Raw genomic sequence first — 24,554 nt, forward strand, 5'->3', positions numbered from 1 at the left:
TTGCGTCATACTTGATGAGAAATTATTTTTAATTCTTGACATTTTCGAAAATGGCCTTTCAGCGGTCACCTTGGCACCTGGGATGCACAAGTAAATGTGCAAAGCAATGTCAAAATTAGGGAAAATATCTTTCAATCCACTTAGTGCAGTCACTGAAGGTTTTCACCTCCGATATCGTTGAACCTCCATCAATTTTCATGAAAATTGGTGAGTAGTTAGAGGATACCTTAAGGAACAAAGGTGATATGATGCCAACTTGCGCTTTTACCGTGGTGGTGAATGCCACCTCTTCTCGAGGATGAAAATTATTTTTTTTAATAATTCCATAAATCGATACAGAAATTTTAAGCAAAATTTGTTATATAAAGTTATTAATATAAATCAATACCTTTTAAGTTATTAAAGATCAAAGATTTTTTTTTTCGTAAAAATGCATATTTTAAAGCTGTTTTTCACGTAGAACTCAATAACTATAAGCTTTTAAAAAAAAGATATTATTATCAAAATTGAAGATAATAAAAAGCTGAATACACTCCTTGCTTAAAGAACTAAGCTAATGTTAATTCAAAGTGAGTTATGGTTAATTGAATGTATATTTTTTTCGACGAGTACTCAAATCTAAGTATTCAAGCAAGTACAACGGGAAAAAGATGCATTTTATAAAATATACCTACTAAACACTTATCGAAAGTACTTCGGAGTACCTATTAAATGAGCTCCAGTAGAAGTCAATATCATCACAATTAAGCAAGTTATGATGAAAATAAGAGAACCCTTTAGAACTTTTTAGGAAAAAGTGAAAAATAAAACATACGCCATTTCCACACAAATTAAAATTTATAGTAATCCTTAGAAGAATTTCTTTATATTAGCATAAATAATGATTTCAACAATTTTGACGGTTTAGAATTTAAAAACAATTTTTTATTTCAACATAAATAAAAAAAATAATTTAAAAAAAATCAGAATTTTTAAAATTATCGTAATTTTCATTTTCTTTTGATAATAACTCCAAAAATACTTAAATATACGTAAAAAGTGATATGTATAACCAAATTTTAGTTTTCTCTGTATCAAATATTTTAACTTTATATAACCATATAAAACTATAGGGTATATAACTGTAGGGTAAAAAATAACCGAGATAGAAACGTTTAAAGCTTAAATTTTGCTGCGAGAACCATGTAACCGGAGCGCATATTTACAGATGCTTGCGTGTGTAGACACCAGGGTGTTGAAATCAGTTAGGGTTTGGAGAAACGGTACATTTACAGATGCTAGCGCGTGATGACACCACGGTGTTGAAACCAGTTAGGGTTTGAAAAAACAGTACGTTTACAGACGCTAGCGTGTGTTGACACTAGGGTGTTAAAATCAGTTAGGGTTTGGAAAAACAGTACATTTACAAATACTAACAGATTTGGACACCAGAGTGTTGAAACCAGCTAGCTTTTTTAGTGCTTATACATGCATAGATGCTAACGGCTATTGATTTTGATTTTATATACCTACTGTTGTGGAAAAATATTTAAGTGATTTAGGTATTAATGAATAATTAAACGTTGTTGGGATATAAACAATAATACAGAGAGAGTGTGTAATTTGGAATAAATTCAATATCTCAAATACTAATTGTTTTTTTGAAAAATGCTCAAACCCGTCGATTAGTATTTCAAATTGTCCTTTTTGACATACAATAATAATGTATACAGGGTGTCCCAATTTAGAGATATGACGTCATCGTTGATTTTCTTAAATGTCAACACTGTCATTTTGATAGCTATTTTGATAGGGTGTGTAAAGTTATACACAACTGCAAAATATCAAATTTTCATTCTCCACCATTTACAAGATAATAGAAAATAACACAGTTAGGTCTGTAATTTGGAATAAATTCAATAATTAAAATACTAATTGTTTTTTTGAAAAATGCTCAGACCCGTCGATTAGTATTTCAAATTGTCCTTTTTGATATACAATAATCATGTATACAGGGTGTCCCAATTTAGAGATATGACGTCATCAGTTAATTTTCTTAAATGACAACACTATCATTTTGATAGCTATTTTGATAGGCTGTATAAAGTTATACACAACTGCAAAATTTCAAATTTTCATTCCCTACCATTAACAAGATAATAAAAAATAACAAAGTTATGAAAAGCAATAAGTAATCAAATAATAATTGAATTTAATTATTTCAATTAAGCAAATGCTCATAACGTTGCCCATTGACAATTTGACAATAATTGAGGGCAACATTATGAGTATTTGCTTAATTGAAATAATTATTAAATTCAATTATTATTTGATTACTTGTTTTTCGTAACTTTGTTATTTTTTAGTATCTTGTAAAGGGTAGGGAATAAAAATTTGAAATTCGGCAGTTGTGTATATCTTTACACACCCTATCAAAATAGCTATCAAAATGACAGTATTGCCATTTAAGAAAATTAGTTATGACGTCATATCTTTAAATTGGGACACCCTGTATACATTATTATTATATGTCAAAAATGACAATTTAAAATACTAATCGATGGGTCTGAACATTTTTCAAAAAAACAATTAGTATTTTAATTATTGAATTTATTCCAAATTACAGACATAACTTTGTTATTTTCTATTATCTTTTAAATGGTAGAGAATAAAAATTTGATATTTTGCAGTTGTGTATAACTTTACACACTCTATCAAAATTGCTATCAAAATGACAGTGTTGCTATTTAAGAAAATCAACGATGACGTCATATCTCTAAATTGGGACACCCTGTATACATTATTATTGTATGTCAAAAAGGACAATTTGAAATACTAATCAACGGGTCTGAGCATTTTTCAAAAAACAATTAGTATTTGAGATATTGAATTAATTCCAAATTACAGACTCTCTCTGTATATTAACACAAAAAAACAACATAAAAAATAATGTTGTTCTGAAGCTATGTGCTTGTGGCATTTTTATAATTAACTATTTAGATGGGAAATAAGCCACAATTAAATTAAAAAAAAATAATTTTAATAACGTTTCGACTCCAAAATCCGATATCGTTGTCAAAATACAAAATACTGCTAAATTAAACAAAAATGTTGTTGCTTAGTAAAAAATTCTTGTAATAATTTGTTTAATTTGACTCATTTATATTGGCAATTCAGACATAATATATTATTATACATTTTAAAATATTTTTTTACTAAGCAACAACATTTTTGTTTAATTTAGTAGTATGTATTTTGTATTTTGACAACGACACCCGATTTGGACGTCGAAACGTTAATAAAATTATTTTTTTCAGTTTAATTGTGGCTTGTTTCCCATCTAAATAGTTAATTATAAAAATTCCACAAGCAAATAGCTTCAGAGCAACATTATTTTTTATGTTGTTCTTTTGTGTTAATATATTATTATTTATATCCCAACAACGTTTAATTATTTACTAATACCTAAATCACTTAAATTTTTCCACAGCAGTAGGTATATAAAATCAAAGTCAATAGCCGTTAGCATTTATGCATGTATATTAATTACTAAAAAAGCTAGCTGGATTCAACACTCTGGTGTCCAAATCTGCTAGTATTTGTAACTGTACTGTTTTTCCAAACCCTAACTGATTTCAACACCCTAGTGTCAACACACGCTAGCGTCTGTAAATGTACTGTTTTTCCAAACCCTAACTGATTTCAACACCCTGGTGTCTACACACGCAAGCATCTGTAAATATGCAACCGGGGCCATTTAACCTTTTATTTTTAAAAAAAGTAAGGAGTTTGAAAGATTAAAATCAACGTGGTTTAAATAGTCAATAAAATTAACTTTCAAATGGTGTTAAGGCAAACCTGATATCGTAAAAATTAACGGAGTTATTTAAAAAAACAATAACTTTTTTGGAAAAATTCTTAAAAGATAAATTTTGAAAAATATTTGGTGCATAAATTTTAACGCTATCAACTTGTTCGGGGGCTCATTTAACCTTTAACTACACGCGCTGGCGTATTTTGTACGCCAGATATAAGAATTCTACTGCAAATATGTTTAAAATTTTTATTTGTGACCATGTTTATCTCTCTAACCTATCACTGGAATGTGCTTTACAATTTGGTTTTAGTTTCGTTATAATCGGCGTTCTAGGAAGATTGTAATTTACAGTTTATTATTTGTTGTTTCCGGTGGTGGACAATATACGCCACAATAAATTATATTAATATAAGTAGTAATATAAGTACATATTTCAATTGGTTTTTAGTCATTATGGCACAAAGTATATTTTTCTTTATAAACAATGTTTTTTCTCCTGTAAAAAATAACATTTCAAAAAAATTTTTATTAGTAATTTTATTTATCATGGAATCCAGTTATTTCATGATTTTAGTTATAAATCTCAATTGGCTTTCTGAGAAGGAACTCCAAGTATTCACTGATGCCGAATAAGGTTTATAACAAACAACTAAGTGTATTTTTTCAAAAAAAAAATAAACAAATCAGCTGTTTTTAAGTGTATTTTCATGTGGCGTATAAAGTACGCCACGCGTGTAGTTATGTTATAACTTGATGCGCGGGTAGTTAAAGGTTAATATATATTTCTGAGTACTTTGACAAATTAATGTTTGATAAGGTTATGTTATAAAATGCATCATTTTTCCGCTATTTAAGCTTGAATACTTAGATTTGGGTACCTACTTGCCGAAAAACATATATATTCAATTACCTATAACTCACTTTTAGTTAACATTAAAAGGTCTTTTCAGTAAGGAGTTTATTTCATTTTTTATTAGATTTGATTTTAGTAGTAATAACCTTTTTGTAAAATCTTATAGTTTTTGAGTTATTTATGAAAAATCGGTAAAAAACATGCATTTTTCTCACAAAAAATTAAAATCTTTGATCTTTAATAACTCAAAAAGTTTTGATTTATTTTAATAACTTTATGTAACACATTTTGCTTGGAATTTGCCCCTCTATCGAATTCTGGGGATATTTTTAATAAAATAATTTTCACTCCCAAGAAGGGGTGGCATCCACCCCCAGGGTAAAAGCGCAAGTTGACACCATATCACCTTTGTTCCTTGAGATATCCTCTAACCACTCACCAATTTTCATGCAAATCGATGGAGGTTCAACGAAATCGGAGGTAATAGCTCATATATCCACCGCCAGTGACTGCACTAACTTTCTTTAAATATTATATGTCAATTGGTGATTTTATTGTGGTATCCGAATGCATTCGGAATGCATTCCGAATGCACTCCAAATGCATTCCGAATGCATTCATGCATGAATGATGTATCTTGGTCGTCTTTATTTTGTACCGGATTTTTAGCTTCTTTAATAATTTCTTCATTGCTTAATTTTGGCAAATCTGTTAATAACACGAAATGGTTGATAAATAAGTCGATAAGATTCCAGACGTCTAGGCAGGTCTTTTATCAGAGTATCGATTATAATATAGAATGTGTGGATTTTCATCTCATCACTAGCTGAAAAGTTTAGTTCATCATCGGCCCCCTCGTCAAATTGAATTTTTCGTTTTCTCTTTCTTATTTCTTTTTATGTTTTATTTGGGCACAATCTTTTGGCTTCCTTGCGGTAAAGTAATTTGAAAGAGCTTCATACTCTTTAATAACAGAACCCAGATCCATAAATATTTTTTGTATAGTATTTGTGCCGCCCTCTCATAATGTGCCGCCCTAGGCAACTGCCTATATTGCCTAATGGATAAAGCAGCCCTGATTATTACAAAGTCTCCATAATCGTACTTAACCATATACAAATATGTGGTGGATTTGAAAAATATTCAAAATATCTGGATAAAAACTGACTTTTCGAAAAAGTACTAGGAGCCAAAACAGTTTTAAAAATATTGTGTTTAAGTAATGGTACTACAATAATAATTTAATTGGAACGTACACAAAAGTTTGGGGGGGTTTAAAGGAACTAAACCCAATAAAATTTTTATAAGGTGTCCAAATTTGACTATAATTTCTTAAGATGCTAGTGTCATAATAATGCCATATGTCCATTTTCAATAAAAAAATCTTTAATAGTTTTCGATATATTGGAAAAAATCGATTTTCATTTTGTAACTTCAAAGGGTTGTAACTTTTTTTTATATGCACCTTTGTACTAAGGTAAGTTAGGTTCAATCAAACTATTTTTGATCCCAGAATATGTGATTAAATTTATGACCTGTATTTTCGTTACACCCTGTATAATAATTGTTAAACAAGTGTATATGTGGAAAATAAACTTTTATTAAATATGTTTACATCATTTCTCAAATCAGAACTCCGTTGTATTAACTACTATTAAAGTAACCTTTTACGGTTAATAAAAATATAAACAGTCATAACTAAAAATGTCACCTGCGGCAGATAAAACTGTATTATTCCAATGCAACGCAATCCTAATGAATGATACTTTTTAGGTAACTATGTTACTAGATGAAATATACAAATGCGAGAAAACATTCGAACGAATCTTAATCGGAGCAATTTTTGGAAACAAAGCTCCCCATTACATTGCTGGTTGGAAGAGTGACTTTGACAGTGAAGAAGAAAATATAAGAGCGGTGGTTTACTTTTTAGATAAGGCAAACCGGGCTCAACTAAATATATCCTTAGATTTTAGTTCTAAGGACGAAAGTTTTAGGTTTATTGATTTACCAATCGAAAGCTGCGGAAAAGCCTCACCTTTAAAAGTAAGTTTTAAATTGTAAATATTGTGTTTATATGGGATTAGCCAGTTTTTTGTAATAGACCAGGACATTTACCACAAAATAAATCGATTTTTAAATACAGCCTTTAGAGACTTGCATTGTGTCCAGGTAACCAGGGCTGATCTGTGAAAAAACGTCTATTTTTGGATGTGAGAGGTGGCATTCGGATTTTTGCAGATAAAGTTAGGTGACACCTTCATTAATAATAATTGACTTATGCTCCTTCTCAAATATGCCGAGAACGATAATAAAAAAATTAAAATATTTAAAAATTTCGAAAAACATCGATTTTTTCCGCTTTCTATGCTTATAACTTTAAAACGATTTGTTTTGGAACAAAGTCGTAAATAAATAAAATAAAGATAATTGAATTTTTTATGGTATACGACTGGATAAAAATGTCTTAATGTTTTACCCTTTCTGCAATATAGCAATAAATACAAAATAAGGGAGCAAAATAAGCTTGTTGTTATCCAATGCTTTTTAACCACTTTGGTGGCACTTATAACCTTAGTAATTCGCCTAGAAAATTCTTATGACCTACTTAAACCGTCCACCAAATTTCATTAAAATCGACTGAATAGATTTTGCATAATAAATTTGCAATCTAATTTTTTTTAAGTTCAAATTTTTTAAAAACTTTCTGAACAAAAAGTAGACCACTTAGAAGTTGGCTAATTTTATTACATATAAAGAGGCGCTCTACCTATCGAATACACTTAACAGAATTAAAATGGGATTATTTAAGGAGCCTCAGCAATGTTTTAAAATTATAAACAATTTTTTGGCTTATAAAAAAATAGCTTTGTTTAAAAATAAAAAAAATTAATTTTTAGCAATGCAAATAATCAAACCGGTATAATTTGTCTTAAACTTTCAAATGCTTTCAGCAGAATTGCTATTTTATTTTTTGTTCAAAAGTTATTTGGGTTCAAAAATTGCAATTGTTCGATTTTTTGAAAGTTCAACCGCGCTTATCTCGAAAACTATGCATCCTACGAAAAAACTTGTAAGAACATTTTTTTACTTAGAATTACCCAAGAAATACAAAAAATGTTTTATTTTGCGAAATATCGATGTTATGTAATTCCTCAAGTTCTTTATTTATAACAATCTTACCGGCATCCGGATCAACTGTTTTGGTCAACCCAAAAAATTCGTGTTCTACGGGCAGTCCTGTCGCCAGGGGGGGTACAATGGCCTCCTTAATTCAGATGGACTTACCCAAGTTTTTTTTTATGCGTTTTGACCCGTAGAACATGAATTTTTTGGGTTACAGTCGATCCGAATGTCGATAAGATTGTTATAACCAAAGAAGTTGAGGAATCACAAAACAGCGATTTTTCGCAAAACAAAACTTTTTTTTATATTCTATGGGTCATTCTAAGCAAAACATGTTTTTAAAAGTTTTTTCGTATGATGCATAGTTTTCGAGATAAACGCGGTTGAACTTTCAAAAAATCGAAAAATTGCAATTTTCGAACCCGAATATTTTTTGACTAAAAAATAAAATAACAATTCTGCTTACTGCATTTGAAAGTTCAAGTCAAATTCTATCGATTTTGATTATTTGCATTGCTAAAAATTAAGTTTTTATTTGTTAAACAAAGCCATAAACACACAGTGTTTCCCGTGCCCAATGCATGCGTTTTAATGTACGTAATCTACGTATTCTCCTTTTCATGACCATTTTTCAGTGCGTCACAAATTATAGAAAAAAAGGTAAGTCCGTGATAACACACATTTATGACATTTTTATTCTAACATGACATTTTAGTTAAATCTGAAAGTTGTCAAATTTTATTTTCAATTTGGAATAAAAACAAATCAATTGTGTCTATTGCATTTATAAAATGGTATTTTCTTTGATTTGTATAATCTTATAAATGGTACAGATTATATTGATAATATTATTATTTTATTTAATAAATAATTCTTTTTTTATTATGACGCCATCTATCGACAGCTAGAATAATCACCGAACTAGAATAATTACCAAAGTAATCACCGACGTGCCTTCTTTTCTGTCACATACAATTTAATGCGTTAGAGAGAAATCGAAAAACTGTTACGCACTGAAAAATGGTCATGAAAAGGACTATAGAAATTGTGTGTATGCTCGCCTACTCGTTGGATTTCAAATGAGAAATGCATTGAAAACATCATTCAATCACTATGTGTTTATAGCTTTGTTTAACAATAAAAAATTAATTTTTAGCAATGAAAATAATCAAAACCGATAGAATTTGGTTTGAACTTTCAAATGCAGTAAGCAGAATTGTTATTTTATTTTTTAATCAAAAGTTAATCGGGTTCAAAAATTGCAATTTTTCGATTTCTTTAAAGTTCAACCGCGTTTATGTCGGAAACTATGCATCCTACGAAAAAACTTGTAGAAACATTTTTTGCTTAATATGCAAAATACAAAAAAATGTTTTGTTTTGCGAAAAATCGCTGTTATGTGATTCCTCAAGTTCTTTGTTTATAACAATCTTATCGACATCCGGATCGACTGTTACCCAAACATTCGTGTTCTACGGGTCAAAATACATAAAAAACTTGGGTAAGTCCATCTGAATTAAGGAGGCCGTTGTACCCCCACTGGCGACAGGACTAGGGTCAAAAAACTTAAAAAAACAAGGATAAGTCCATCTAAATATAGGAGGCCGTTGCACTTCCTCCTGGCGACAGCACTAATTTGTTTATAAGCCAAAAAATTGTTTATAACTTTAAAACATTGCTGAGACTGCTTAAATAATCCGATGTTAATTCTGTAAGGTGTATTAGATAGAGCCTGATTAAGCCTGTTTATATGTAAAAAAATAGCAAACTTTTAAATGGTCTACTTTTTGTTCAGAAAGTTTTTAAAACATTTCCTTAAAAAAAATAGATTGCAAAATTATTATGCAAAATCTATTAAAATTATTATGCAAAACCTAAGATTTTAATGAAATTTGGTAGACGGTTTAAGTGTTATAAAAATTTTCTAAGCGAATTATTAAGGTTCTAAGTGCCACCAAATTGGTTAAAAAACATTGAATAACAACAGTCCTATTTTGTATTTATTGCTATATTCCAGAAAGGGTAATATGTACTTTAAGACATTTTTAACCAGTCGTATATCATACAAAATTATATTTATTTTATTTCTTTACGACTTTGTTCCAAAACGAATCGTCTACTATAGAAAAATAAGTGGAAATGCATAGTTGCATTTTAAAGTGCATAATATGCATCCGAAAGTATACAAACATGTCAAAATAAGTGTATTAAGAGCCAAATTTTGTTACTCGGGGGTTTTGGGTCGCTGACGACAAATACGCCATCAGAACTTACCACCAGAGCACTTGGTGCCCAGTTTCAGTACTAAGTACTTTTAATCTGAAAACAGATTACTCGAGGAGTTTTTGGGGTCGCTGACAGAACCGAACCCTGGTATGGTCGAAGCGAATTTCGGTGGGATATGTGCATTTTATCAATGAAATTCGATATTTTTAAGATATTCCAGAAGCCGCTACAGATAAAATGTTTTAACGACCTATTAATCATTCAAAATTACTCGGCGGATATTAGTACAGTTAAAATAATTAAGACGATAACCGGACAATAATGATTTAATGACTGAAATTTGAAGTTTTTTTTACTTTAATGAAAAAAAGAGCAAGCCCATTAGCAGAACCCAATTAAAAATTATTTTGCACATCATATTTGAAACATTATTTGGTTGAAAAATCTCATTTTTGTTGGCAAAAAAATATATTAATTTGTTTGGACTAAATTACAGTTGTGTTTATCTTAAAAATAATATGTTACTATCAACATTTACAGTATTGCCAAACTGAATTTTGTTATTTTGGGTGTAAATTTTTTCCACGGATCTCCGAGGGTACAATACACCTGGTGCCCAAAAACCCTCCAAACTCCAGAAGATAACATGCCTTAGCAGTGATCTTGGTCACCGGGTGGTCCGGAGGTCAGTTCTGATGACCTTTTCGTATGCAGCGGCCCCAAAACCGCGTAGTAATCTATTTGCATACATTCAAGGCCGAAAAACTCCGAAACTTCAGAAGATGACGTGCCTTAGCAGTGACCGTGACCCAAAATTCCCTAGTGTAATCCGTGTGCATCAATTTCCTGACGTGAGGCTAGGCATCAGGTGCTTCAGGTGTCGGTTCTGATGACGTATTCGTTTTCGGCAACCCCAAAAACATCGAGTAATCTATTTGAATCACTTTAATGCTGAAAACACTCGAAACTCCAGAAGAGGACGTGACTTAACAGTCACACTGGACACCACGTGCTCCGAGGCTCGGTTCTGATGACGTATTCGTGTTCAGCGAGTCGAGCAAAGTCCAAATAATCTGTTTGCATCAATTTAGTGCCAATATCCCTTGAACGTCCAGTTGACGTTGTAATACCCCAAACACGGTGGGCGACATATTTGTGTAGCGTAAATGAAAACAAAACCTAGACACGTTAAATTAAATAAACAAAAAAATATTTGTCATAACGTCATTTGTGTAAAACATTAAGTAGCGTTAAATAAAGATAAAAAAAATATATCCAAACAGTGTAATTATGTAGGTCATAGGCGTGATGTTCTATTCTGCTACTTTTCGGGATGCCCCGGTAAGCTACATTCTTCAGAGATTAAAGGGGTGGGTTGTTAAAATAATATAATTAAAAGATAATATTGGGCGCCATTAATAAATCAAAATAGGAATACTGCAATGTGCTTATCCAAAATTAAAGAAAGTTACTTGCAATGTCGTTCCATCTGATGTAAGTTGGTACTTACCATTGCGGTCGTAAATTTTGTCTGTACTCCTCTCCAACAATAAGGATAAAAGGTGAAGTGTGCAAAAGAAAAAATACTTATATAAGTTATAACATAGTAGTCGTTTATTAAAAAAAATTAAGAAAGTAAAAATGAATTGAAATAATTCAATAAAACTAAGTAGACCTTCGCGAGTATGACTGTTCGAAAGAAAGAATAAACAGTTTATTATGAGTACCTGGTGACCTGGACTGCATTGATGAGTAGAGATACACGGATCTGGTTTAGCTTAACTGGAACTGATGTTGCCTAACACTTTTCACTTAACACTTTACAATTGTTTGAACTAGAGTAATATTTCACAACATTTTATAATATGAGAATAAAATTCCAAAGTTTTTGTTTATTTTAGCAAAAAGGTAACTACTAATGATTGATTGTTACTGAACATTCCATATTGGAACGATGTAAGCACCGTTCATTTGAACATAGTAAAATTTTTGTTTTTTTTTTTTAAATGAGTTTCTTTATTTTATTATGAAGTTGGAGAAACTCGTTCTGAGAACTTGTATTAATTTCTTCTTAAGAACAACATAACGAAATTATTCTTTTTAATACACTAGACAACTAGACATAAAACATACTGTCGTGGTGTTCACTGTAACTAACATTCGTTTTCTCACCAATAAAACATACTGAAATGGAGATCACTCTATCTGACAACTCACTAGACCCAATCGGTCCGTGACTCTATACTCTCGTAGTTAGATGTTGACTCCTCGTTCTTGTCCCAATTTTAGACAAGGTTTCTTCTCTCAAAACAGAAGTTACCTCCCATTTTAGCAATCATCAGATAGTTTATCCAATAAAAAGCCAAGGTAAGTTCCTAAGAACATCCCACTAAGAGTTGTAAACCAATCAGAAAATACTCATTTTCCGTAAACAAGTTTTTCGGTTCTCACCAAAATTGCTAGCTCAGCTCTAACGACTAATCTAAACTCAAAACCACTTGAGAATTTTATCGCTACTTATGGAATTTATTATATCAACATTCTGGCTCTAGTGGACAGAATTCAGTCTCAAAAAACATTAAATTCTTTTGATAACTCGCCGAAAATAAACAAACTCTTTACTTCTGGGCAAACGGAAAACATATCATATCATATACAGACCTTGGGATATATAAAAGAAACTCGCGGTATAACACATGCGTTTAATTTATTCGTCACTACAGGATCGGACCTGATATTTTTAGAGGACGATAAACTGGGATCGTTGCACTGCCTCCCCCACGATTTCAACTTGGTGCAAACACAGTTCGAAATCGGATAAAGAACTCAAAGAAACTAAAACGGTCAAAAAAAAATTGAAGACAAACACATGGTAGTCACTATGTCATAATATCGTTCAGAGACCTTAGGCTCACTCGAACGATCAAAACATGTCTTACGATCTAGACATGGATGTGTTAACTATAACATAAAAAAAAACTAACACAAGATTACAACGACGCAATGCGCCATCGTAGACAAAACAATAACACAAAAATAAAGCAAGATATGTTAACGTTTTTTCGGACGCATAGGTTTCTTTCATCCTTGACTTACACCACGAATAACATAAGAGTAATGATGTCTTAGCATCACTAACGCCATAAAAAAACACAAGAAAAACATGTTACCCTTGACTTGGATGCATAAATTCTCGCGTAGGTAGGTCAACTTTAGGTAGGGTCATAGTCAGTAGAGACAGTAGAGTATATTATTCAGGGTTACACAACTAAACGAAGGTTTTAGGAAATGACCTAGGAAGTCATCACGTTAGGTCTGTTTCTAAATTGTGAATATGAAGGACTTCTCATTCCGACGAGTCAACTTTGAAAATTTTTAAAATTCCTCAATTTTGCTAAATTTTGAACAGCTAATAAGAACAGCTGAAGACACAGAAGAGTTTGCAATTGTAGTAGCCAACCTCCATTGAGGAGACGGCACTTTAAGAAGAAAAATATTTTATTACAATCGCTTAAAGGGCTACCTCACAGAACGTTTTCTGACAGTTGCTGGTTACTAACTCATATCTTTATGGCTCAAGCATGTCTTTAACCTGTAAAAAGCAATGACAATTGAATTGTTATTCCGAAAACGTCCTGTGATGTAGCCCTTTAAGCAATTTTAATAAAAAAATATACCTTTTATGAAGGAATTTTTGAAATTTCTAAAATATTAATACTTTTAATTGTTTTAGATTTGCCTTCAACTTGGCCTACCAGATAAACTATTAATATTTCTAAGATTTGGAGCAAAAGTATATACCCAAAATGAGGATGTTACATTATTCGAGCATATTTTAAATCGTCTTCTCGAGTTCAACCATGTTTATCCTTATAATCTAGTAGCATGTTTGCAGCTGTTGCTAAGAACAGTTACGAGAATAAAAATTGATATACCCGTTGAGATGTCACAGGAAAGTTATCAGTTATTATTGGAGAAGATGTATGAGAGGTATTTTGATTTAATTCAAGATGGTTTGATACCTCCAGAAAGATGTGGTATCAGTCCTCCTCAATTAAAGCATATTTGTAGGTAAGAGAAATTATACCACTTTGATTTTTGTAAAAAAAAAATTTCTGGCTTATAATATGTTTACCCGTTAGTATTTTTTGTAGAAATTATTTATTTCTTTATAATATTATTCTCTTTGCCTTCGACTTGGAGCTCTAACTTTTTTGGCTTAATGAAAAATAAATAATTAAATAAATTTCACCCCTGTTGAGCTGCCCCCCTCAATTGCAGAAATTAAACCCCGAAAAGGGGTGACATCCAACCCCATGGTAAAAGTGCAAGTTGCACCATATTGTCACGTTTGTTTCTTGAGGTATTCTCTAACCACTCAACAATTTTCGTGAAAATCGATGGAGGTTTACCGAAATCAAAAGTAATAGTTGATTTTTACCTTCAGTGACTGCACTATACAAAAGAACTTGCAATTCAATAACCGAGTGGCGTGTATTTTGAGAGCCGCTCTTGTATATTTCTGTCTTAAGCCGCGAAGATGGGGTGGTTCTCTTGCGAAGGGGTTGTAGCTCCATAATCGAAGTGCGCATATTTTAAGAGTTTATTCCTAGAATTTATACGCTACATGATTACATGAATTATATCCGCAATACGATATATTTTAATTTTTCTCAACATTTTTTCCTTTAGTTGAATCAATTAAAGGGTTGTTTTGGGGGTTAAGGGGATGAGCTCAAAAATCGAAACTATATCAGTTCGAAAGCCCTCAAATAGCTCGTAATTCTGCCGTAAAGATTAATTTAATATCTCTATTTTTGTAGTGCTACTCTTAAAACCGACCAAATTGTATTACAATGTTGCCAGTAGTTTCGGCAAAATCATAAAAAATGTGTAAAATTTTGAAAAAAATTGCGTTACAAAAATTTTTTACTAAACAAACCCCAATTATTTTTCAGTTTTTTACCTATTCTAGACACGTTGTTACCGTTTTTGAAACTTGCTGTACTAATAGGCATACTTTTTAGATGTGTTATCAGAGACAGACTTTGGGAAAACTACCAACTCCCTGATGGAATAAGAAGTTTACCCGTTCCCGAAAAATTGTGGAGATATTTGGATCTACTAGAGGATTAATCATATTATTATAATTTGTTGTATAAAAATAATATAATATTTTTGCATTATTTCTCTTGGTTATTTTTAGATAATCTGGTAGTGCTTTTTATTTTAATGCTTATTTTCCGTTCTTTATTCTGTCCGCTGAAGTAGAAATTAGGAGGGGAGTTAAACAGCATCAGATACGCCGATGATAAAGGTGTTGATTGAAAAGTCCGAAAAATAGTAAAAATTACAATTAAAAAAAAATCGTTTTACTAAACCTACTGTAACAAATTACGACAGTTTAATAGCTGATCGGGGTTTGACTAGTCAAACCCCGATTTTATAAAATTAAATTTCGACCTGCACCTTACCAACTTAGTCTCTCCTAGGTTTGACTAGACAAAGGCCGAAACTGTAATTTATTTCGGGCTTTGACTAAGACCGTCAGTCAGACCTGAGGATTGCCTAGTGCCTAGTCAAACCTAGAAGTGCACTCATTTAAAATTTCAGGCAGACGGTCTTAGTCAAAGCCCGAAATAAATTACAGTTTCGGCCCTTGACTAGTCAAACCTAGGAGAGACTAAGTTGGTAAGGCGCAGGTCGGAATTTAATTTTATAAAATCGGGGTTTGACTAGTCAAACCCCGATCAGCTATTAAACTGTCGTAATTTGTTAGGTAAAACGTAATTTTTAAATTTTAATTTTTATTATTTTATTGTGCTGCTTTTACACCCATTTATGGTTGGTATTAATTATTCTTTCAAAGAGAGGACGTCTCATTTCAAAGCTTGGCATCAGGATAACAGAACCACTGATAGATTCTCCGATCATCCCTCGTTATTCGGGTGAAATGCACAAGCGTCGTACCGAAATATCATCGAAAGCCAACTTATCGAATCCCAACTAATATACACCCAAAATGCATACGCGCTGTATTCGTCTAACTTATTCAATTTCTGTATACTGTTATTCTTGTCGCGCAAGACGATACTTTGAAAATAACATACTCTATAACGTGCACTTTAAAAACATGATACATCACATTCCACATCTAATTTTTTGCAACACGTTATACAGGCTGTTATGATCAAATTTTATTTTAACATAACGTGTAATACGCCATATAACGTTTTTTGATATTACCTCACAGGGCTGAATATTGAAACACTGCAACAAAAATGCATTCTTAAAGTGTATCTCAAAAAGACAATAAAAAAATTCAGATCTCGTCAATTATCGGCGGAAATGAGTTCAATTTTGTTACTCGGGCGTTTTTGGGGCCGCTAAAAACGAATATGACGTGGGAAGTGATCTCCGGAGTACCTGGTGCCCAGTGCCCAGAGTACCGAGTACCTACCTACTGTTTACGTCGTCTTCTGGAGTTTTCGGTAAATTCATTAAAAAATTAGTCAAAAATCATTCCTCAGGGTGTTTTTGGGGTCTCTGAAAACGAATATGACGTGGGAAGTGATCTCTGGAGTATCTGTTGCCCAGAGTACCTACTGCTTAGGTCGTAGTCTGCGGTTTTCGGCAAGTTTATTAAAAAAATAGTCAAAAATCATTACTCGGGGGGTTTTTGGGGTCGCTGAAAACGAATATGACGTCGGAAGTGATCTCCGGTGTACCTGGTGCCCAGAGTACCTACTGTTTTCCTTCTTTTTCTGGAGTTTTCGGCAAATTGATTGAACAATTAATCAAAAATCATTATTCGGGGTTTTTTGGGGTCGCTGAAAAGGAATATGACATCGGAAGGGATCTCCGGAATATATGTTGCCCAGAGAACCTACTGTTTACGTCGTCTTCTGGAGTTTTCGGCAAATTCATTAAAAAATTAGTCAAAAATAATTACTCGGGGGGTTTTTGGATTCGCTGAAAACGAATTTGACGTCGGAAGTGATCCTCCGGAGTACCTGGTGCCCAGAGTATCTACTGGTTACCTCGTCTTCTTGAGTTTTCGGCAAATTCATTAAACGATTAGTCAAAAATCATTACTCGGGGGGTTTTTGGGGTCGCCGAAGACGAATTCAACATCGGAAGTGATCTCTGGGATACTTGATGCCCAGGACACCTACTGTTTACCTCGTCGCCTGGAGTTTTCGATAATTTTGATAAATAATTATTCAAAACTTGATACTTGGGGGGTTTTGTGCTCGCTGAAAACGTATTTAATATCGAAATCGATCTTCTGAGCAACCTCTACGTCATAAAGTTTCATTTGATATCTTTAAAAAATAACACATTATTTTAAACTTGGCGCTTCAAATTCTGTTGGTAACATTAATGAATCTTTATAAAATCAAAGGAACCACTTCGTATGAAAAGAAAGAGAAAAAAGAGAAAGTAAATATCTGTGGCTTAAAATGTTTTAATGAATTTTCCGAAATCTCCAGAAGACGAGGTAAACAGTAGCTACTCTAGGTACCAGGTACTCCGAAGATCACTGCCGACATCATATTTGTTTTAACCGACCCCAAAAACCTCTGAGTAATGATTTTCGACTAATTTTTTAATGAATTTGCCGAAAATTCCAGAAGACGAGGTAAACAGTAGGTACCCTGGGCGCCAGGTACTCCGGATATCACTTCCAACGTCATATTAATTTTCAGCGAGCTCATTACTCATGCGCTTGCTTCGCGAGTTGCTTCGTTTACACACTCTATCTCTCCTCCAACCATGATAACTTCGTTCTAACTTATACACAATTCAACCGATAGTATATAAATTACTAATATCTCGCTGTAGCGATGACGGTCGCGAATTAAATGCTTTTTCCCCATCCAAAAAGTGCACAAAGTCGCTAAATAAGTTTTTGCTTCAAAAATATTTTAATCACTAATCACCTATAATGATTGGAGTATGGATATTGCGGCCCCTCATGCGCTTTATTCGCAAGTTCCTTTGAGTACACACTCTCTCGCTCCTCCAAGAATTATAACTTCGGTCAAACTTATAAATATTTCAAACCTATTGTATATAAATAACTAATATCTCGCGGTAGCGATGACGGTCGCTAATTAAATGCTTTTTTTCCACCCAAAAAGGGCACAACGTCGCTAAAGAAATTTTCGCTTCAAAAATATTTTAAACACTAATTGGTCATAATGAGGGGAGAAGGGATAGTGTGGCCCCTTATTGCGCTTGCTTCGCAAGCTCCCTCGGGTACACACCTATATTATCTGCCTAGGACGTTTCATCGCCGCCAGATCATCGCCTGCCAATTCATCGCCAGTTAATTAATCGCTAACTGATTTATTTCCAAATTTGCGACCAATTTTCTACAGTTACATTTATTATTAGCCCAGTAAATGAACGGGAAATACGGCGATACCGTGTAATTTTCAGGGGTAACTCCGAATTGCATGAAAATTTGGATTTAGGTTCTACTTACCCTCCACTTCAAAGTTGAAATTGTGCCGTTGGTTGCTTTTACTTGGGGGGTGACAGTCACCCCTTCTCAGGGGTGAAAAAACATACGTGCAAGATAAGAACGGAAATAAATAAATTGCCTGATTTTAAGCATTGTTTGTTCTATAAAGTTTTTTATGTAAGTCAATACTTTTCGAGTTATTTGCGATTGAAACTGTGTATTTTTCGACAAAAAAACTACGTTTTTAGACGGTTTTTCGCAAATAACTCAAAAAGTAAATATTTAACCGAAAAAAATATCCTTAGCAAAAGTGTAGCTCATGAAAAATACTTTCTTATTCTTCTAATTCAAAATCGAATATTTCAAGGTAAAATCACCGAAAAATTAAGCACTTTTCGGGAAAAACCCATTCAAACTTTTTTAAAGTGTTTATAAAACGCTTTATTTTAATTGTTTACAAAAGTTTCTAGCATTAAACATAAGCGAGTTACGCTCAAAATAAAGTTGGCCCTCTTTTTTTTTGGTAAATAAATCTCGAAAATCTCCCTGTGTTTAGCTCCCCAAATGAAATTATTCGCTACCGCTTTACAAACAATTTACTTACTTATCTATTTTTTATATGATCTGTCAGTCTCGCCGGTTAAAGTGCTTATTTTTGAAAGGGTTATAGTTGAAAAAGCTTGAACGGGTCACTAATCACGAGTGTATAAAAATTTTTAACAGCCATATGTTAACCAATTCTTGTCTTGCGGAAAAACAAAATAAAACTAGCATATTTATCATAGCAAAACCTACATTTTTTTACTCTTTAAGATTTTTCCTATCACTAATACTTTCTAAGTTATTTTGAAAAAAGGAAACTTTTCAAAAATTTTTAGAAAATTTTTTTTACTATAAAACCAAATTTTTTAAAAATATGCACTTTAAACCAATCAAACTTACAGATCATATAAACAATACACATACAGTTAAAATAAATGGTAAAGCGGTAACGATTAATTTTATTTAGGGTGATAAATGGAGAGAGGTTTTTACCAAAAAAAGGAGCTAACTTTTTTTTTCAGTGTAACTCGGTTATTTTTTATGCTAGAAACTTTTGCAAAAAACAAATTTAAAGCTTTTTTCAGATACTTTTAAAATGTTAATAAGCTTTTCCCGAAAAGTGCTTAATTTTTCGGTGATTTCGCGTTTAATTATTTGATTTGGAATTAGACGAATAAGAACGTATTTATCATGAGTTACAACTTTGCTTTTACTCAATTTATAGACTTTACGGATACACCATTTTTTTCATAAGCTACAATAGGAATATTTTTTTCGATAAAATATTTACTTTTTGAGTTGTTAAAAATCAACATTTTCAATCGCGAATAACTCGAAAAGTATTAACTTCGTAAAAAACATTATAGAACGAAAGTTGCGTATAATCAGTCAGTTTATCCATTTCCGGGCTTATTTTATACACGCGTTTTTCACCCCGCGAGAAGGGGTGCCTGTCACCCCCCAGGTAAAAGCAACCAACGGCACAAATTCAACTTTGAAGTAGAGGGTAAGTAGAACCTAAATCCAAATTTTCATATTTTTGATATGAACAGTAGTAATCAATCGTAAATTAATTTCTACGTTTTCTAATTTTGCTACTTCTTTGCCAGAATGATTTCTTCCTGCAAAGTATATCATCAGGATAACAGAAAAACCAGTAGATTGTCGCATCGTCCATCGGTTGGGTGAATTCTCCGGGCACATTTTATACGACAATCTACTGGTATTTCTGTTATCCCGATAATAAACGTTGCGAAGAAATCATGCTCGCTTTGGAAGAAAATGTGTGTGGATGAAACCAGCAAAAAAAATAATCGCCTTCGGCTCACGGTTCTTAGATAATAAAGTCTAATAACCGTGCCTTCGGCTAGTGAAATTAAAACTGTCAAAGTGTCACTCGGGAAAAATTCAATAATTTTAGAGCTCTTGTGCAATTACTGATTATTTCATTCATAGGAGATTCTGACCAATAGAAAGCTACAGAAATCTAAATTAAGCTGATAATTTTTGATAATTTCCCGTCGTCAAGTATACGTCAGATGCCCTTCGTTGCTATGAAAAAATACATTCAGTGACATTAATGACAATTAATGTTTTAAAAATTATAAAAGTGATGACTTTCAACCGTAAAATATTTATAACAACTGTGTGTTTAATTGTACTAATTTTTACTTACATAAATAAATTACAATAAAATTTTGGTTGTGAACAGTTTTATTCATGAAATAATCGCAACAAATTGCACTCAATCTCTAAAATTATTATAGAATTTTTGCCCTCGTGACACTTTGACAAAACTGTCAAAGTGTCACTCGGGAAAAATTCAATAATTTTAGAGCTCTTGTGAAATAAAATTATTTTGACATAATATTTAAAAGTCAGATCAGTAGACAATTACAATGGTTTTGAATCGTCGCGTCGTCATGGAAACCAATATCGTCGTATATTGAAAGTTTGGTTTTGACAACCTTGTCAAAGAATTTATTTGTGTATTTTAACTCCTAAATAAAAATTGATATGACTCTATTTTTTGTGACTTTTTTCCAAACGTACGGCCCTAGAAAAAATATTGTTCCTAACTCATGCGGAAAGTGTCTTCCCCGCACTCGATCGCTTGTCCGAACTCCGCTATCGCGTCGTTCGGGTCAACGGCAGTCTAGTGCGTGAAAATATCACTTTCCGCACTAGTTAGGAAAATAACTATTGAAACATCTCAATTGCATTCTTGGTTAGCTACTTTCTTTGGAATATTCATTATTAATCTACAAAAATAAAAAAGTATAAATACGTATACAGTCTGACAAAGCAAAATGGAATAAATTTATTATTTCGTAAACCGGAGACTTTAAGGGAGTAGGCGCCTAATTTCGGCTTTAAACGCAGAATGAAAGATTACGTTATTACCGAAGGCCGAACGTTCTTGAAAACTTCTATAATGTTTATTTATACGTTACAGGGATGCAAAAAAAGAGAAAATTTAGTGTGATTTTTAATTTCAAATATCTCATTCACACGAAACTTTTTGTTTATTCTAAGGGACTTTCGGCCCTCGGTAATAATGTAATCTTTCATTCTGCGTTTAAATTTTTCAAAAATATTTATTAATTTTCTCAGGATTCGAAAAAAAAATAAATGCATCTAAAAAGCACTGGAGCCGAAATTTTGCGCTTACGCCCTTGGAAAAATGCCGAAACAGGTCGATTTATGTTTTTAACTTATGACTTTTTGGTATATATTATCATACTAATGACGTCATCCATCTAGGCGTGATGACGTAATCGTTGGATTTTTTATGAAAATAGGGGTCCTGTGATAGCTTATTTGAAAGGTTATTCAATTTTCTATTTAGTAATATAAATATTAACATAATTATTGATACAGGGTGTCCAAATATTCTTTTTAAATTAATTTAATTTACACAAAATGAATAATGTATGTAATTTATTTTATTCAAAATACATTTTACTGCTGTCATAAAAATGGAAAAATGATTAATTGAGAAATAAACCTTGCTTTTCCCTTAAATTCAATGTTCAAGCTACCACACGCTACCACTCACCTGCTTCTTGACAGTTTGAACATTGAATTTATGCGAAAAGCAGTGTTTATTTCTGAATTAAACTTTTTTCTGATTTCTGAGAACAGTAAAATGTATTTTGAATTAAATAAATTACACACATTCTTCATTCTTCTATTTCTGTCAATTAATTTAATATAAAAAACTTGATAAACAAATAATCGGTGTCTTTATTTACATTTAGAACGTGACTTTGAGATAAATTTACAAATTAAATGAATCATTTACATAAACGTCGCTTAAGTTCTATTAAAAAAATAATTGGTTCGTCACTTTCTATTAGACAAGGCAGAAATGGTGGGTTCGTTGGAAAAAATATTCCCATGAGTTTTTTTGCATAATCACATTCGTGAGACATGCCAGAATAAGGTTCAAGAAGTCGCCTACGTAAAAAGTGGTCCAATTTTTTTTTAACAATTTTTTTTAACCAAATTGCAAAAATCAATATTTTTGCCCGGAAATTTTTTTTAGTTTTTTTTCCATTCTGGACAAAAAGGTCTCTTATAATTTTTCTGTAAAGTTGATTGTTTTGGAGTTATAAGCAATTTAAAATTGAAAAAAACGAAAAATGGCGATTTTTAACGCTTAATAACTCGGTTAAAAGTTATTATTATGAAAGTCAGAAAGCGACTTAATCAAAGATTAAAGCCCCCCTACAAGATCCTGAAGAAATTTTTGTCATTATTTTATTACTAAGCTGTTATTTTTAAGTAATAATAATGAGCGCCATGCACGTGTTAGGCGGCCGTAAATGATGAGTGCGAGAGAAATGCCATTCCGGCAGTCCAATAACTGTTCATCTTACTCGCTCTCACATTTACAGCCGCGCCAATACGATCTTACCGCTCATTATTATTACTTAAAAATAACACCTTAGTAATAAATTAATGACAAAAATTTCTTCAGGATCTTGTATGGGGGGCTTTAAACTTTGATTTAGTCGTTTTCCGACTTTCATAATAATAACTTTTAACCGAGTTATTAAGCCTTGAAAATCTCCATTTTTCGTTTTTTTTTTTTCAATTTTAAATTGCTTATAACTCGAAAACGATCAACTTTAGAGAAAAATTACGAGAGGCCTCGTATAAGAGGCCTTTTTTGTCCAGAATGGTCCAAAAAACTTAAAACAAATTTCTGGACCGAAAATATTGATTTGTGCAATTCGGTTAAAAAAATTGTTAAAAAAAATTTGGACCACTTTTCACGTAGAATTTTTCACTTCTTGAACCTTATTCTGGCATGTCTAACGAATTAGTCGGAGAGATAGAAGCGGATTTTGTGCGTGATAAGAAATATGGAAAAACTATACGGGGATATGTTGAATTAGTAGTGTAGATGACTTCACCAACGGCCGGAAACCAGAGTTGGGGCCGAAGGTAGTTATAAGGGGTCAAAGTCGCGGATTTTATTATTTTTTTTATGACGCTCATGGTCGAGATAGTGCACCAAAATTTGGAAATAAGTAGGTCATGACGTAACTAAGTAAAATCTCTAGGGGCGGAACGCTGCGCGGCCGACAAAGGGGTGGGGGTAGGGGTGAATATAAAAAGAATGTGTGTGTACTTTGTACGCACGTAAGAAGTTATACTTCTATTATATGATTTAAACGAAATTAATATACTTTTTATTTATATTTTGTTTAAATATTAAACTAATTTATACTTACTACTTCTCAAACATTTTTATTAGAACAGTGCCAAAAATTAAAATAATAAAAGAATAAAACACACACAAACACATTAAACAAGCCACAAATGATATCTGAACATTAATTGTCGAAAATTTTTTTAACTAAATACGTATTTTCTGAAAATACAATTATATAATAAATATACTTACAATCATAAAATGTATTAAAAAAAAACAAAAAAGAAAGTTTCTATTGGGACTCGAACCAGCGCTGATAAGAGCGGTTGGTATTGGAATTCATTCGCCTTCTCCGCTTAGCCACGGACACTATGTGTCATTATTTACGAAGATCGACTAACTAAACGGATTAAACTTGTGATATTTTGATATTTTGAAAATTGATAAAATTATTTTAATTTTGAATTGAAATGATTTAGAATTGAAAAAATACAACAAAACATAGAGTAAAAAAACAATATATTAGGTGAATATTGATAGAAATTTTGATGGTAATCAAATTATATAAATAAAAGTATTACATACTATGTATTTTGGCAGATCAAACAGGTAGGTTTATACCCATGATACATTAACAATTATTACGTACCTGTTGCTTTTAAAAACTATTTAAAAGTCACTACAATATTATAAACTTTTTTATTTCTGTCCTCACAACAAAAAAACTAATATATTATACATTTGTTTACCTTTACCTTTACCTCCAAACCACAGCTGCCATATCGGATAATTTTTGACATGTCATTTGAACATCCAATCAGAACAAAGTTATAATGCGCATGCGCCGGGCTGATAGGTTTTAACATATAAAAAAATC

General features: G+C 32.0%; 1 protein-coding gene across 1 annotated transcript in view; it reads left to right on the forward strand.

The window, feature by feature from the left end:
- Positions 1-15,187, forward strand: part of LOC126888179 (uncharacterized) — a 68,196-nt gene extending 53,009 nt beyond the window's left edge. Inside the window, exons 3-5 of the mRNA XM_050656171.1 lie at positions 6,423-6,695; positions 13,735-14,072; positions 15,029-15,187. Of these exons, the coding sequence (XP_050512128.1) occupies positions 6,423-6,695; positions 13,735-14,072; positions 15,029-15,137 (720 nt within the window). The 3' untranslated portion in view covers positions 15,138-15,187. The remainder of the gene's footprint in view (positions 1-6,422; positions 6,696-13,734; positions 14,073-15,028) is intronic.
- Positions 15,188-24,554: the final 9,367 nt, after the last annotated feature.

This window comes from Diabrotica virgifera, chromosome 7 (assembly GCF_917563875.1).
Source record: "Diabrotica virgifera virgifera chromosome 7, PGI_DIABVI_V3a".
Lineage (NCBI taxonomy): Eukaryota > Metazoa > Arthropoda > Insecta > Coleoptera > Chrysomelidae > Diabrotica > Diabrotica virgifera.